Here is a 15,161-nt window from a genome sequence, read left to right as displayed (position 1 = left end):
AGGATGCCAAATGTTTCAAACATGCAACAATCACATTTTACTTATTTTGTGACAGAATTAAATGTCACAGAGTACAACCTTCTCATATCCGTTAGTTTTTCCTCGCTACAACCTTCGGGAACAATCCAGACCCTATCCTCCATTAGATACTCCCAATTAGTTTCATCTAATTGTTGATGAAAGTGATGAACAACGTACAACAAGCGTGCGCACTCCTGTTACACTTCTTGAAATTTTGCATCGGTATAAAGTTTTTGGAATAACTCTTCAAGCCTAAAACCACTTACTAGGCTCCTCACATACTTCATCCCCTTATTATCTGCAGTTAGGGCTGTGCACCGGTCCCAAACCGGACCTGGACCGGAACCCAGAATCGAATTTTTTTGGGGACCGGGACCAGATTGTAATCAACCGGCCTTGGTTCTGGTCCAAACCTGTTTATTCCGGTCCGGTCCGGTTTTTGACCAGAATGGATCGGTTACATCATTTTTTTTTTCTTTTTCATTTTAGTATCTTAATATATACATACATCTTTAACGTCTTGTTTTTGTTTACGTGTTTTCCTATTTTACATCTATAATTTATAAATTACAAGTTTTGTACCTAAATTTTTAGAAATTTAAGCATAAAATTTAAAATTTTCACCCAAAACATTACAAAAATACACAATCCGGTCCATTCCGGTCCGGAAACCTAAAATCCCCAATTTGTGAGGACCGAATGAATCAACCGGTCCGGTCCGGTCCAATTTCGGTCCGGTCCCGGTCGGTTTTCCGGTCCAGGTCCATTTTTGCACACCCCTATCTGCAGTTGTTTCATCTTCAACACGCTTCTCCATAGCTTTGCAATACTGTTGTGGAAATTCAAATAATTTTGTTTTCCTTGTAACAAATCTATTGAAAAAACTGTTAATGCTTTCCACCCGTTGGGTGGTCTTCATACCTGCGCAAAACTAATCTTTCATAAGGCTGGCACCCCCATGTCTCTCTCATCATACAACCCCTCCAACCAATCATTTCCCTCAAGGTCATACTCTTTCATTAAAGAACACCAACTACTTTCAAAGTCTTCCGCCGTAAAGCTCTCGTATATGACGGCCTTCAATTCAAGGGATTTTTGAAATCATGGTATCCGCTCAAACATTACAAATTTTATGTAAAACTAGGACATCATTGGAATTGATCTACATCCCTACGTTTATCCCTTTTTCATTTTTAGATTTCAAGATTAACTTCATGATTTTATCAATTTCCTAATTGATATTTGAGACATGTTAGATCAAGTTCTAGATTAGCCTCAACAAAAAATGTATTTCTTTCTAGTTCATTTATGTGTACTTAAAAAAGACAAATGTCAGATGCATGTTCTTATTTATGTATTATGACAAGTTAAATTATTTCAAGTTTAATAATGAGCATACAACTATAGCAAAGACCTTAAAAATATTAAACTCTAACTCACAACCATAGCAAAGAATGAACCTAAGACCTCTCACAAGAGACATATGCACCATCTGTGCCTAGAACCGGGCATAACTTCAGCCAATGCTCTACGCATTGCAGGTGCTTGATCAGTGAGTATTGCCCCGGGGTGGTTTTTTCTTCATGGCCAACAACCACTGCTCAAACACCTATATATATGTCTATGTGGTTTCATGAGAGACAAGTGCACATCCAAGCAGGATGGATTGGCCGTGATGGTTAACCCCCACAAAATTAGCCAATGGCAACTCGTACTCGTTCGTCAAATACGTTGCATCAAAGCATATCGCATCACCAAATTCCTCATAAGCAACACAGCTACGAGCATCAACCCACATAACGTCTTTCAATCGACCATCTTCATCTAACCGAATAACATGATAAAAATTTTTGTTGTCCCATTGCATGTATTCAAAGTACCTCATCATGGCTGCAGCATCTCCACCTTGGATTTTAAGCCTCCTCTCCTTGTACACCTCATGTTTGAGGTCCTTAACCTTTGGCATGTTTTCAACACCGCCATTATCCACAGCTAAGCAACCATAGATCTTTTTAAGAGGAACCCCTACTTCATAATAATTGAGGCACCTCCTCCTCAATTTAGCGGTGTAATTCATCGTACGATATTCTTTGACTAATTTGGACAAATCAGGGTTCACCTCATGCACATGATTCAACTCAACCTTCCTAACCTCCTAAGAACCTTCTGCAGTAACAACGGCATATAACATTGCAAGGCAAAAGCATTTCTTGGACTTCCTTTTCCCACGGGCAAGCTCATCCTCACCAATTACACCATTCACAACACCTCCAGTACCACCCTAGCCCATGGCCTTCGCCCATCTTTTTGCTTCCCTTCTGGCCCTGAGGTTAGGTGGACCCCAACAATAACACCTCCAAGTACAACAAAGCTTTACATTCTTGTGTTTCTTAGATGAAGACCACTGACACCTAGTCACCCCAAAACCTACTTGTTCAATATACTCTTTATAATACCTTTCAACATCTTCCTAGTTTTTGAAAATCATACCTACCTTGAGAGGCTTTAACACAAGAACACCCCTATTACTTGAATATATGGTGTCAACTGTTTTAACAGTACCAATGGGTGGTGACATGACAGCACTGCAAGTTTCTACACAATCTGGAACCAGTGAAGTTCCACTCTGGGAAGTAATGCATTTATTTTAAAGAATCGGAACCAACGGAGATGTACTAGGGCTGCTACAAAAGTCATTTTGCATAAATGCCATAGAATCACTCAGTTCACCATCAATTGCATCCATTTTACCCTACATTCACAAATTGAAAACCATAACTAAACCAGAAACAAAATTAAATCCACACTGCAATTGCAGACCAAACCAACGTCCATGAATAATAAAACAACAGAAAATTCAGCTATAGCATCCAAACAAAATTGAGATCAAGCAAAACAAGTGCATAATCAAACATTCTGCAAGTGCTTCCAAAAAAATTAAACTCGTGCACACTAAAATGGAGTGCAAAATCAAACAAAAACAAAATACAATGCAAACTCAACTAATTGAAACACCAAATCATTATCTAATTGCAATGGAGTGCATGATCAAATAAAAATTCAATACAAGGTAAGCTAATTAAATCACTAGAACAAAACGAAACCAATACAAAGGAAACCACTTCAGACCAAAATTCAAAGCAAACTAAAGCAAAGTCCAAACAAAAGCAATTCAAACCAAACTCCAACCGAAATCACCATCAATTCAGCGATTAATTCACCAAAAAAACCCCCAAAATCAGCAATTTTAAACTTCAATCAAACAATTACAACCAAATATGTCCGAAAAAATTAGAAATAAATAAAGTTAAATTTTTCCGGCTACCAGAGACCAGCAATTACGCACGTTAAACTAAGCCGTTAATAGCCGACGATCAGAGGACATTCGCCGATCATTAAGCTAAGCTAAGCTAATTGAAACACCAGAACTACCGCCGTCGTCGACCTACTATGTTATGACTCTTATCACTCTCTTTGTTTTCGCTCTCTTCGTCACTTCAGGATCTACTCTAATTTCTTACCCTTCAGACCTTCAAAATAACGACGTTAAAAAATTTACTGTACATTCCCACGCAAATTAAAAAATCATATTTAATTGTAAAGCAATGCACTTATTTACGCTTAATGCCATTTGAGTTGCATTTGATGTTACTCATAACCTGGGCAAGCTCAAAAGAAAATATAAAAGCAAAAAGAAAATAAAGGAAATTAAAAGAAATAAATAATATGGAATCGAAATCCTCTAACTTCGATTTTTGGCTGCTCTTAACAATGGGATTTCATACCCTGCTTTGCGCATCACAGATAATTCACACCACAACCGTGAACCGTCTGATCATAAATTTAATCAAGAACAACGGCCGAAAATCAAACCCAGCTGTGTGCACGCACTTGTGGGTCTTCACGCACGCACCATCTTCTTAGGCTGCTAATTGCGGATTTTTTGGGTGTCGGGAATAGGAGTTGCGGTGCTTTGTTAAGTGCGGGATATTGCTGGTGAAGTTGGTGGCATGCTGGTGGTGAAGGAGTTGCAATTAGTGGCCGGTTTTTGGTGTTTCGGTGCTAAAGGAGAAGCACGGACAGCAACAATGCAGTTATGGCGGGCTACACGAATTAATTGATGTTGGTGGCAGAATTATTGCGGGATGAGGCGGTTATTGCGGAGGTAATGGTGGATGTGGCTGGAAGGTGGTTTGTTGGTTGTCTGAGAGCTGATTAGCGGCAGCAGGGGAAGTGCGAGGAGCTGCCAAGGTGTGTGAGGTGGTGGTTACAAGGAGCAGCAGCTCCGCGTTTGCGTGGGTGAAATTGGAGTTGCAAAGGCTGCCGCAAATTGCTGTTGGTGTTGCGGGATAAGAGTGAGTAGGGGAGAAAAGATGCGTGTGGGCTGATTTGGTGTGAGTTGGTGGTGTGAAGCGGTGCGGCTCGTCTGCGCTCTCAAGCATCAAGCTCGTGTGATGCTCAAGAGCAAGGAAGCCCTAATATCACAAATTTGCGTGTTCATCACCAAAATTATGAGAGCGCAATCACGAGAGCGCGACAACTTGAACTTGCAAATGGACTTGAAACACTCAACTCGACCCCGAACAATCACCTACAAAAGACGCCAATTAAGAGGAAAAAATAAAATAAAATTAAAACGGAAAATAAAAGGAAACTAAGAAAATTATATGAAAAATAATGAAAGAAAATATAGAAAATGAACCTAAATCTTATTCTTTTGAGCACCATAAATGACACTCATCATCTGCACACTGTGCAGGCGATGCTTTTATGCATAAGTTTTCGGGCCGATTGCTTATGGTGTAGGCGCTCCTTTTTGATGTACTTTACAAAATGCTTAGTGAGTTTGGGTCGTCTGCACATTATGCAGGTGGTTCTCACAAATATGGTAAAATGGTTGGGTAATGCAATAAAATATTGAGCTTGGTACGTCTACACATTGTGTAGGCAGTGCTTTTGAATGTAAAAATAAATAGACATAATTTGGGAAATTAGGCAGATTTCTCATTAATGAGTTTGAATCAACAATTTAAAAAATTTCAGAAGTAATACCTTTTCGAGTTATCTACATTCCAGGTTTTGGGTAGCTGCCTGCCGTCTGGTTTCTCCAAACGGTAGGTGTCGCCTCTTACTTCTTCATAGATTCGGTAGGGGCCTTCCCAATTTGGGTTTAGCTTCCCTTGCTATTTTCCCTACCGACTGCCTCCATTTTCCGTAGCACAAAGTCCCTAACCTTAAGGGATCGCTTATGCACTCTCTTGTTCAAGCTCTAGTCATTCTCAAATAGTAGATCTCATGGCGTAAGGCGACATTGCCCCCACGCTCTAGAAGCGAGTCCAGTGCTAACCGCATAGCCTCCCAATTTACCTCTCTTTTATACAAGAGAAAGAAATGGTGTCCTTCAAACAAGTGTATTATTCCGATAAAGGGTTCGAAATTATTAGAAAGCTAATTATTCAGTAAGGTTAAGTGATCGGAATGCTTGGGTGGAGGCCGCATCGGATAGGTAATATTAATGAATAATTAATATTACAGCTTAATCTTGACTAAACCCTTCGGGTCACACCCAAGCAACTAGCTAACCGAAGCGACGAATTAATTCGGAAGTAATTAATTAGTCGCCCGAGTAATTAATATTAAAACGTCGGAAATTCGAGCTTGGAGCGTCAAAACCGAGAGTTGGAAGTCGAGTCAAAAATAATAAAAAGACGAGACGAGAAAAAATAATAAATTAACACAATGACCAAAATACCCCTAGCAACGGAGAAAATCGAGTGCTAGGGGTGTGGCCGAGTTAGCAGCCCGCACCAAGTGCGAGGCTTGCTAGCAAGATGCGGCTAGCAGCTTGCACTTAGTGCATGGGCATGCTAGAAGCAGCCTTCATGCATAGTGCAAGGGCGTGCTGGCCGAGAGTGCAAGCAGCAGCCACGGCTACAGCAGCCTGCACACGCATGCTGAGCCTACTAGCCGTGAGTGGCCGCAAGCCATGGAAGCCCACTTAGGGTGCCTTGGTGCCCATATGGGGCTGCCATTTGGTGCAAAGCTAGAGGGGAGTGAGGAGGTGAGTTGGCCGATTTTTATAAGGGTAGTGGGGAGCAAGTTTGGTCCCCCCTCCTCCAAATGGTCCTCACCTAACCACTCATGTGTGCTTGACACTTGTTGATTTATTAGTAGCTTTCTTATTTATTTTATTTTAGATTTAAAATAAAATAGAAAAATCAAAATCTCCCACATAGAAAAATGATGGGAATTTTGTGAGCCTTTGCCTATAAATAGCAACCTAGGGAGTAAGGAATTCTTCACTTGAATAAGTGTTGAAAAAGGCATCACAGTGTGAAAACCTTTGATCACTAATTACTCGGGCTTTGAGGTCGGGCCTTGCTAACTCCAAGGCAGTTCGGTGCTCGCGTTGCGGATGGACTTCGAAGGAGGTCGCCGTGTGAGCGGGAATAAAGGGCTTTCAAGTAAGAGCACGTATTTGTGATTGAAGCACGCTACAAAGGAAATAATCTCTTACTTAGTCTTGTGTTTATGTTAATTATGCTTATGGTTATAATTATTGTGAGTTTGGTTTTGGGGTCGGGTTTCTTTCCGCGGTGGGTCGGACTCACCGAAACTTAACAGCGGTATCGGAGCTTTGCATTTATTTTTATAATCATTTTTAAGGTGTTTTTATGGCTTAATTTTTCTGGTTTTAAATTGCTAATTAGATTAGTAGCTCGATTTTATTAATTTCAAGCCCGTATTAGAGCTGTTATTAGGCCCGAACCCAGATTTTTGCATAAATATAGTAAATTTTTGGTGGAAAAGTCGTTTTGGAAATGATTTTTTCCTTTTAGGACCTGAAATGCACTTTACGAGGGATTTTTCGTTTGACGGAAAAATTTAAGTCTTTTTAACCTTGAAGTTTTATTGCATATTTATGGTGGTTATGTATTTGGTTCATTCCTTAATTTATATACATTTTTAAACCTCTTTAAGCATGATTACTTGGTAGTAATTTGTTCTTGAAAGTTTGGTTTTATTTTTCACACAATTGCATTAAGTGTGAAAAGTTTGTTCTTTGTTGCTTCCAAGTACTAAAGATTTCATCTTTAACTGTTTTAAGTGATTGAAATTTTGAGTTACTAAATTCCATGAATTTAATTGAACTTTTGATTTTATCATGTATTAAGTTGATAGGAATCACAAAGTTTGAATCCTGTGAGGCTGTGATAGAAATTTCATTTATCTTCATATTGGAAGAAATAATATTTAAGGTTTCACAAGTGTTAAAGTTGGAGTTTTCATTGAACTTGTGTTCATGTTTCCAACTCCCTTTTAATTTGTCAAAATATCATGATTAATTTAAATTAATTAAATGAATAGTGAGTTATTGGCCTTATTATTTTATTGCACCATGTTAAACAAATTTTATAAAAGAATGGTTCTTGGAAATACTTTTGGTTGTGTGCACTTTTTATTAATTTTTTTATTAAAGTTGGACTTGTTTAATTTTTTATTTTTGCTCACTCAATTGGTTCTAATATTAATTTAGAATTAATTATTTAGTCACGCAAAAACTCGGATTTTAAATCCCGAGAGTGTAAAATGCAAACCAAGGCTACACCCCTCGGCTATCCGGGCTTCTGTGCAGCCCGAATGTGGCTGCCGAGGTGGGTTCTTCCTGGTGCACACCACACAAGGGCAGCATGGCTAAGTGTGCAGCCTCGCAGCCGCACAACAGCACAAGCAAAGCAGCAGCCCGCTGCGACTGTGCGTGTGTACGTGTTGCTGTGTTGATGGGGCTTCGTGGGTAGCTGTGCAAGCTTGGTGCGAAGGGGAAAGCAACCGTGGGGCATGTGCCTAGCACCAAGTAACCCGTAGCAAACGCTACTAGGCTTGACCTAGCTAGTGCTACGCGGTGTGGTGGTGGCACATGCGCCAAGCCGCATTGCATATGGCACGCAAGTAGTGCGTAAGCCTTGAGTGCGGTTGCCTTTGTGTTTGCTTATTTTGACCTTTTAATTATTTTATTAATTTAATTTGGTTTTTATTTTTTTAATAAAATGTTGGAGGTTAGACCTCGGTTTTTGAGCAGCATTTGCAAAATTTTATTTTGGTAAATAATTATGTTTACCGGCTTAATTAATTGGATTAATTAAGATGGATGTGGAATTTAGTGGGAGCTTCAATAATTAATTGCGTTAAATTACATAATCAATTAAACAACTTTGAATAGTTTTAATTAGGCATGTTAATTTGATTAAAGACCTAAATTAGTTACTAGTTTACCCGCATTTTATGCATTGTTATTTGTTTTATCATTGTAAAATGCATGGGCCATTCACAAATAGTGAATGGATGAATGAAATGTATATTCTCTCACAGGTTTTATAAATTGGCAACTAGTGGGGCCCGATTAGGATAGAAAATACGGACTGCGATCCGTGATGTATTTTTTTAAATCTAAATACGGTCTACTAACCGTTTAGTATTTTTGTACCTTAATATTTAGAGTAGTCCTAATCGTAGATGCTAGCATTTGCATAATTATGTTCATGTCTTGAAGACGGAGGTTCTTGGAAGATGAAGCCATGAAGTTGCAAAAGCCGTCCCTTGAAGACTTGAAGATTCAAGGGGTCATGGTAGTTGCCAAATGCATCTTTATTCATGTTTTTGATATATCTTTATGGTCATTTATATATGAATTTATGTTAGATGTATGTTTAGGATTTTGAATTTTGTGATGATTAATTAAGTTCACTTAAATCAACCACCATAGAAACCCTAGGTCCTTAAAATATTGAGTAAAATTACCATTAAAAAACAACACTTATTGACCTATTGAGAGTAGTGATGGGCTACGCCAAAGCGAGGCAACACTATTACTCCCTAGGATTCATAAGGCATACCGGGTATGCAAGTTAGTTTTGGTTATATTAACAATATGAGTGATGGAGTCCTAACATGTCGTGGCAAAGTGGATAAATTGTTGAGAGAGCATTAGATGCGACGATTTATTCAACCAAGAGTGGATTGGAGCCATTAGCAAAGCGTTGCTTACCTTAGGAGATTGAGTGTTAAGACAAGCCAAAGCATGCTTAACTACTCTTTGTTTCTTCGAATCTTGGAATCGACTTATTCTCATCAAATGGGGACAATTTTAATGCGTGAATAAGTGATGAGTGACATTTATGTCACTCTTAGGGAGTAGTTTTAGAGTCATTTTCATGTTTATTTTCCCTTATTTTCCCTTTTATTCTCTTTCTTTTTAATAAAGTTTCTACTTTATTTCTTAGTTTTAGTATGTTTTAATTTAATTTATTTATTTAATTAGTTTCTAGTTTGTTTTCATATTTTATTTGCTTTCGATTTATTTTATTTCGTTCTTTTCCTTTGTTACTTTCATAGTTTTAATTAGTTTTAAGTTTATTTTTTTACTTGTATAGTTTTATGTCTTTATTAGTTTTAGTTTTATTTCTCTTATTTCTATTTTACTTTTATTTATTTTGAAAAATGGAAACTAATAATCCCACCTTTGGGTATTCTGCTCAAAACAATCCCACCTTTTCGAAATCCCAAAACAATCCCACCTTTAACCCCTATCTGCTCAAAACAATCCTTTTTACCTAAAACCTGTTTAACAAGTTAATTGTTTCTATATTTTTTTTACTCTAATTTCTTAATTCTTTCCTCCTACCTCCTACCTCCCACCTACCTAATCTTTAATGGTAACTCAACCATAATCACCACCACCAAACCTCCATAACCACCACCAGACCTCCACCTTGAACTCCCAACCACACCCCCTCTCACCTGACCACGAAACCCCTTCAAACCGACCACCCAGCCACCCACGAAACCTTCCCTGTGCACTGCTTCCCCTCTCGCGCCACCCTATCCCTAATATCGCGTCAAATTGTGGATGAAATTGAGTGAATTATTACCACCAGAGATCTAGGAGGTCAGAATTGGGCGTTGGCTTGCTATAATTGATACTTTTGGTGTCGATTTGGTTGTTATTTGAGAGCGATGGCTGTGAAAAATGGTTCTTACTTGGCGAATTAGCGGTTGCTCTGTATGTGTGCGAATTTGAGAACGAATTGGTGGTTGATGGAGTTGAGCTACGCATTGATTTTTTGGCCGTGATAAGGTGCGTGTTTGATGGTGTTTGGTTGGGTTGTAGTTGGTGGGAAGGGAGGGTTGTATCAGTTGGCAGTTGGGAGGAAAAGGGGAGGAAGGGGCTGCTATCGTTGGTTGGGAAAGACTGGGGCGGCAATGGTGGGTGGGATTTTCCGGTGGGGTTGGCTGGTGGTGTTACCCACAAGGAAGAAGGCAACGGTGGGTGGCGTGGGGAGTTTGTTTCGTGGGATTTTTGGGAAAGGGGTTGATTATTTTTTTTTATTATTATTATTTTTGTTCTTTGTTTTTTTTTTAAAATAAACCACTTAAAAAGTGACACGTGTCAAGTTACCTTCTAACATAGGTTGCCCTTTTCACAAATCGGTAAAAGGCTTGTTTTGAGAAGATTGGGGTTAAAGGTGAGATTGTTTTGGGATTTTGAAAAGGTGGGATTGTTTTGAGCAGAATACCCAAAGGTGGGATTATTAGTTTCCATTTTTCCTATTTTTTTTTTATTAGTTTAGTGTTACTTCTCTTTTTCTCTTTTATTTTATTTATCTCCTTTTTATTTATTTTATATTATTTGTCTCGGTTTCACACTTTTATCCTCGGGTTTGTTTGAGTGTAGGTTTGAGTTCAAGGTCCAAGTCAAAGCTTTTCAATTGCCACCCCAATCAACCACAACAGCCGTAACAACCACCAGCTCCACCTACAACCTTCACCATACCACCAATCACCCCCGTAACTGATCGCGAATGCAAGTAGGTCGTTGAGACTACTAACCCTAACCAAATTAGAAATTTATAATACCTAAACTTACACTAAACTAGTTAGTTGCAAGTAAAGGGTCGAACCCAAAAGGACTAAGTGTATTAATTTGTGCAAACTAGACTACTAGGAAAGGTCGTGAGATAGAGAGAGATTAAACCAAACACTACTGTTTCGGGGGTTTTTGTCCCTTGGGAGAGTTACAACACTGAGACTGGATTCAGCAAAGAACGCCTGTACCTGCAAAGCAAACGGGCCGCCGGATGGTCGGTGGTCCGCCTCCGAATATTAAGTTAGTAAGCGTTCGGTAATAAAACGTGCGGAAGTAAAGTTTATCTGCTCGGATTCCAAGCTCAGGTAAAGTGCTGTCTGTTCTTGAAAATGACAACTCTGTAGTAAGTGACGTATTGTCTCGTATTGCGTGTATTCTCCCTCTTGTCATAAATGTAAGAATGTCTCTATTTATAGGGTCCTTTTGGAAAGTGTGCCCTCCCTAGGATCTGGTGACCTAGGAATTAGGTCACGCCGCAAAACGGCGCCTCAAGATTTGGGCCCCTGAAGGCCGCCATTCCAGAGGCAATGCTTGTGTGACACGTGTCACTGAGCCCAAAAGGCCTTTGGGCATCTTTTTGGGTGACACGCGTCACCGTCTGAATGGTCCATGCTAGATCATCAGTCTGCTTAGGACAGGAGAATGTCCGCCCTCCACGTGTCATCATCTCATAGGTCCAAATGGCGCCTTTACTGAGGACACGTGGCGCTTTCTGGTTGGGCCACCTGGCCGGGTAAAATACCCAAATCATTTGCCCCTCATAGGGGTCACGTGCATTGCACGTGACGCCTGTGACAGATGTCATCACATGATTGGGGGGAATTTCAAATTACATTTTGGGGGGAAAAATTAGGGTTTCCCCTTTCTATAAATAGGAAGATTTGACTTCATTTTTGTTTTCTCACCTTAGCGAATCTTGGAGAATCTTTGGACTTTTGACTCTTAAAGACTCTTAAACACCCTGACTTTTGTCAAGCATCCGACACTCGACCTTTCTTATCGACTGCTTCAGCCAACCAGGCGTCTCAAATACCTTCTTCTAAGGTAACCGCATGCTCTTTTATTTTATTTTTTCTTGTGTTTTTCGTTTATTCAAATGGTTTCCCAAACGTACACGGCACGGCCTAGGTTAGCGATCAGCCGGTCACCGGGGACGGCTGAATCTAGAACTAGGAGTGCCGAATGCTCGTTCGAGAACTTTCCTTTAAGTACATCTCCAAATCCGACAGTGTCTGTGCATCTGCAGGACACGATGGCTCGAACAAAGCAAACAACAAGGAGATATAGACCGGATTGTTCCTTTTACCATTCGGACAGTAAGACTCCAAATTCAGACGGCTCCATTAGGGTGCCAGCTAGTGAGATTTCTGAGTACCCCCCAAACCCCTCTTCTGACCTTCCCCCAACTCCAACTTATTACTATCCCTCTTCTTCAAGCGGCACCCCCAGTGATACTATACTGCGGGAAGCCGACAGTCAGTACCAGGCCGAGCCTTCAGAGCAGGCGCCTAAGGAGAGTCTAGGGGAGGACCCTGCTGGCCCTAGCCGGCAGTCCCTTAGCTCTGGGGAAAGTTCTGATGACGATTCGGCCTCGTCATCTTCTGATAGCGCCTCTGTTAAGTCAGAGGAGGTCCGAGCAAAAATAGATACTGCAAGGGAGTCCTTGTCAGTAGAAAAGGGGGAAGGCTAGGCGGAGCCGAGTGCTTCCAGGCGCTTGGAGTGCGCCCCCTATTTTCACCATGTCCCGCAGAGCAAACGGGCCTCCATGACATCCGGTCTTGCCAATTACAGGCCCAAGATCGTAATGGGGCATGGCTTCTCCTTGTCCGTCCCCAACAAGGAGGATACTATAACCTGGCCCTCCCTGGCCAGTTATAAAGACAAAGCCTTCGGCTGCTACGAGGCGGTCCTTCAGGCTGGCTTACGCTTCCCTCTCCATCCGGCCGTGGAGAGGATACTGGATGGATACCAACTGGGTATCTGGCAACTTGTCCCGAATTCATGGATAAATATCATCGGGTACGTTGCCGCTTGTGAAATGCTGGAGGTGGATCCCAGCTTTGAGGCATTCGCCCTCATGCACTATCTCAGCCGAGCGCCTGCCAAGGGCGGCGAAGGCTGGTACACCTTGACCACCTGCAAGGGGTACATGATGGCAGTCGGCAAAGAGAACAAATGGAAGGACTGGAGAACTAAGTTCTACATTGTCCATTCCCCTGAAAGCCGACTGAACCAAAAATAAAATCGGTGGAACAAGGATCCGCCCCTTCTGGCTGGCAAGAGTGCCTTGCCCCCTCTCCCTAGGCGGGCCCAGGAGGAAATTTTTGAGCGGGGTCTGTTTATAGTGTCCGTTCGGACAAACGAGCATGGGGAGAAAATAGTCGTCCCCCAGAGCTACATTCCCCTTCATAAGTGGCTAGAAGACGGGGTGTTCTTGGCCTCTTGTGGTCTAAGTTCTGAGATGCCGAGAGGTAGTTGGCCGTCTGTCTTTAAGTAAACTTAAAATTGTTTTCAGTGTATGCTTTTAAAGCCTAACTCCCTCTTTTTGGTGCAGACAAAGAAATGGAAAATCTCTCGGCAACGAAGAAGCTGGCTGTTGTCTCTGCAGCTAAGTACCGCACCAAAAACGTTCTCAACAGGGCGAGTGATGAGCAAAAGGCAGCCGGTACCCCCAAGGTAGTAGTTTTATGATACTTGGTATATTTTTTCAATAGAGGTTACATTTTGCCCTCCTTCTTTTCTGATGCCTTTCCTTTTACTCATGCAGAGCGTTTCTACCATGCCTTCTCCCTCCAAACAACCCCAACCTAAAGTTCAAAAAACAGGGGCGGGTGATATGAGTGCATCCGGCAAGAACCGGAAACACATCGCTCACAAGCCCAAAAGAGGGGACGGCTCTACTCTCGAAGCTGACAGGGAGGTCAGCAAACCGGATGCCACTCAGGCATCAAAGGGTGGCTTTAAGCAACCCAGCACTGCTGTCGGCTCAGCAGGAGAGAAGAGACGTCAGGGGAAGGAGAAGGAGGAGGAGGCCCAGTCGGACGGTATGGGCCACATCTTTATTAAATTCCAATGCCTTATGTTACTTCTTGGAACTTGACTAACTTATAATTTTGCAGCCACCCTACAAAGGCCGACCGTCGTCCAGATGGCCAAGGAGATGCTACGGTCGCTTGATCCTGAGGGCAAGGCGTCCGTAAGAGGAGTCGACACCCTTAACTTGGATGCCATCTTGGGGAACCTCTGCGAGGTAAAAGAGTTAGCTAAATTTCCCTTAACATTTAACACATATCCAATTGGTTTTGACCATTCGGTCTTTTCTTATTTCAAGGCCATGCTGCGCGTCCAAGGGCTCAGACGGCCAATCCAGGAAAAATCAAAAGAGGTAACAGCCGCTAAAGCTCGAGCCGAGTCCGCCTTAGACTGAGCTCAATTTGAAATTGCTCAGAATGAGCTTCTGACCCTTGATATGATGTATTCCAAGGCGGACGCCAACCTGCAGGTGAAGAAGGACCTGGATTCGGCCCGCTCAAAGTCAATGATCTTAAGGCCGAAGTTAAAGGCCTTAAGGAAAAACTTGAGCCTCTTCAAGAGGCCAAGAAAGAGGCCGAGAGGGCCAAAGAGCGGGTTAGCCGCCTGGAGGGGCGCCTGGCGAACCAGGAGCAGCAGATGAAGGCCAAGTTCCAGTCCCGGGCCGAGGAGGAGAAACAGGCCCTTGTCAAACAAATGATGGAAGACTACGAATCCATCATGCGGGCGACATGGGAGGCGATACAGCCGGGTGCTGATTTTGGCATTTGGAAATCCAAGTTTGATCAGGCAAATGAGGATTACAATGCTGAACTCCTTCGCCGGGCTAAAGAGGAGGATGCTGATGGTGAAGAGGCCGACTCCTCTTCAAGCTCCTCCGGGGATGAAGACGGGGAAGAGAAGAATGATGAAAATGAAGGGCAACCGACAACTGATAATGCGGCTGCCAATGCTGATAATCCCTCTGCCCCTTAAAGCTTTTTGGTAGTTATGTCTGTTGCCGAATGGCCATTCATTTCATCTTCCGGCCTGCGTGCCGAGTATCCATGTATCTTTACCGACTGAGGGGTCGGGTAATTTGACAATTTTTCTAGCGTGGCCAGCAAACAATCTTATCCAATCGTCTGGTGACGATTGGATTTTTTAATCTAAATTCATTCGGCCGTTTGGCTGAAGTTATTCATAT

At 41.8% G+C, this 15,161-nt stretch overlaps 1 protein-coding gene across 1 annotated transcript; it reads right to left on the bottom strand.

Moving 5' to 3' along the window:
* Positions 1–1,642: 1,642 nt before the first annotated feature.
* LOC145631917 (protein FAR1-RELATED SEQUENCE 8-like) lies at positions 1,643–2,767 on the bottom strand. The gene is made up of 3 exons (XM_081684150.1): positions 2,732–2,767; positions 2,516–2,647; positions 1,643–2,176 (listed from the first exon to the last, which is right to left on the bottom strand). The coding sequence occupies exons 1-3, from the start codon at positions 2,765–2,767 to the stop codon at positions 1,643–1,645; spliced, it is 702 nt and encodes a 233-aa protein (XP_081540276.1).
* Positions 2,768–15,161: the final 12,394 nt, after the last annotated feature.

The sequence above is a fragment of the Chenopodium album genome, chromosome 1 (assembly GCF_948465745.1).
Source record: "Chenopodium album chromosome 1, dcCheAlbu1.1, whole genome shotgun sequence".
NCBI classification, from domain to species: Eukaryota; Viridiplantae; Streptophyta; class Magnoliopsida; order Caryophyllales; family Amaranthaceae; genus Chenopodium; species Chenopodium album.
Note: the sequence above shows the minus strand (reverse complement) of the source record. Positions and strands in the feature narration are given on the sequence as shown.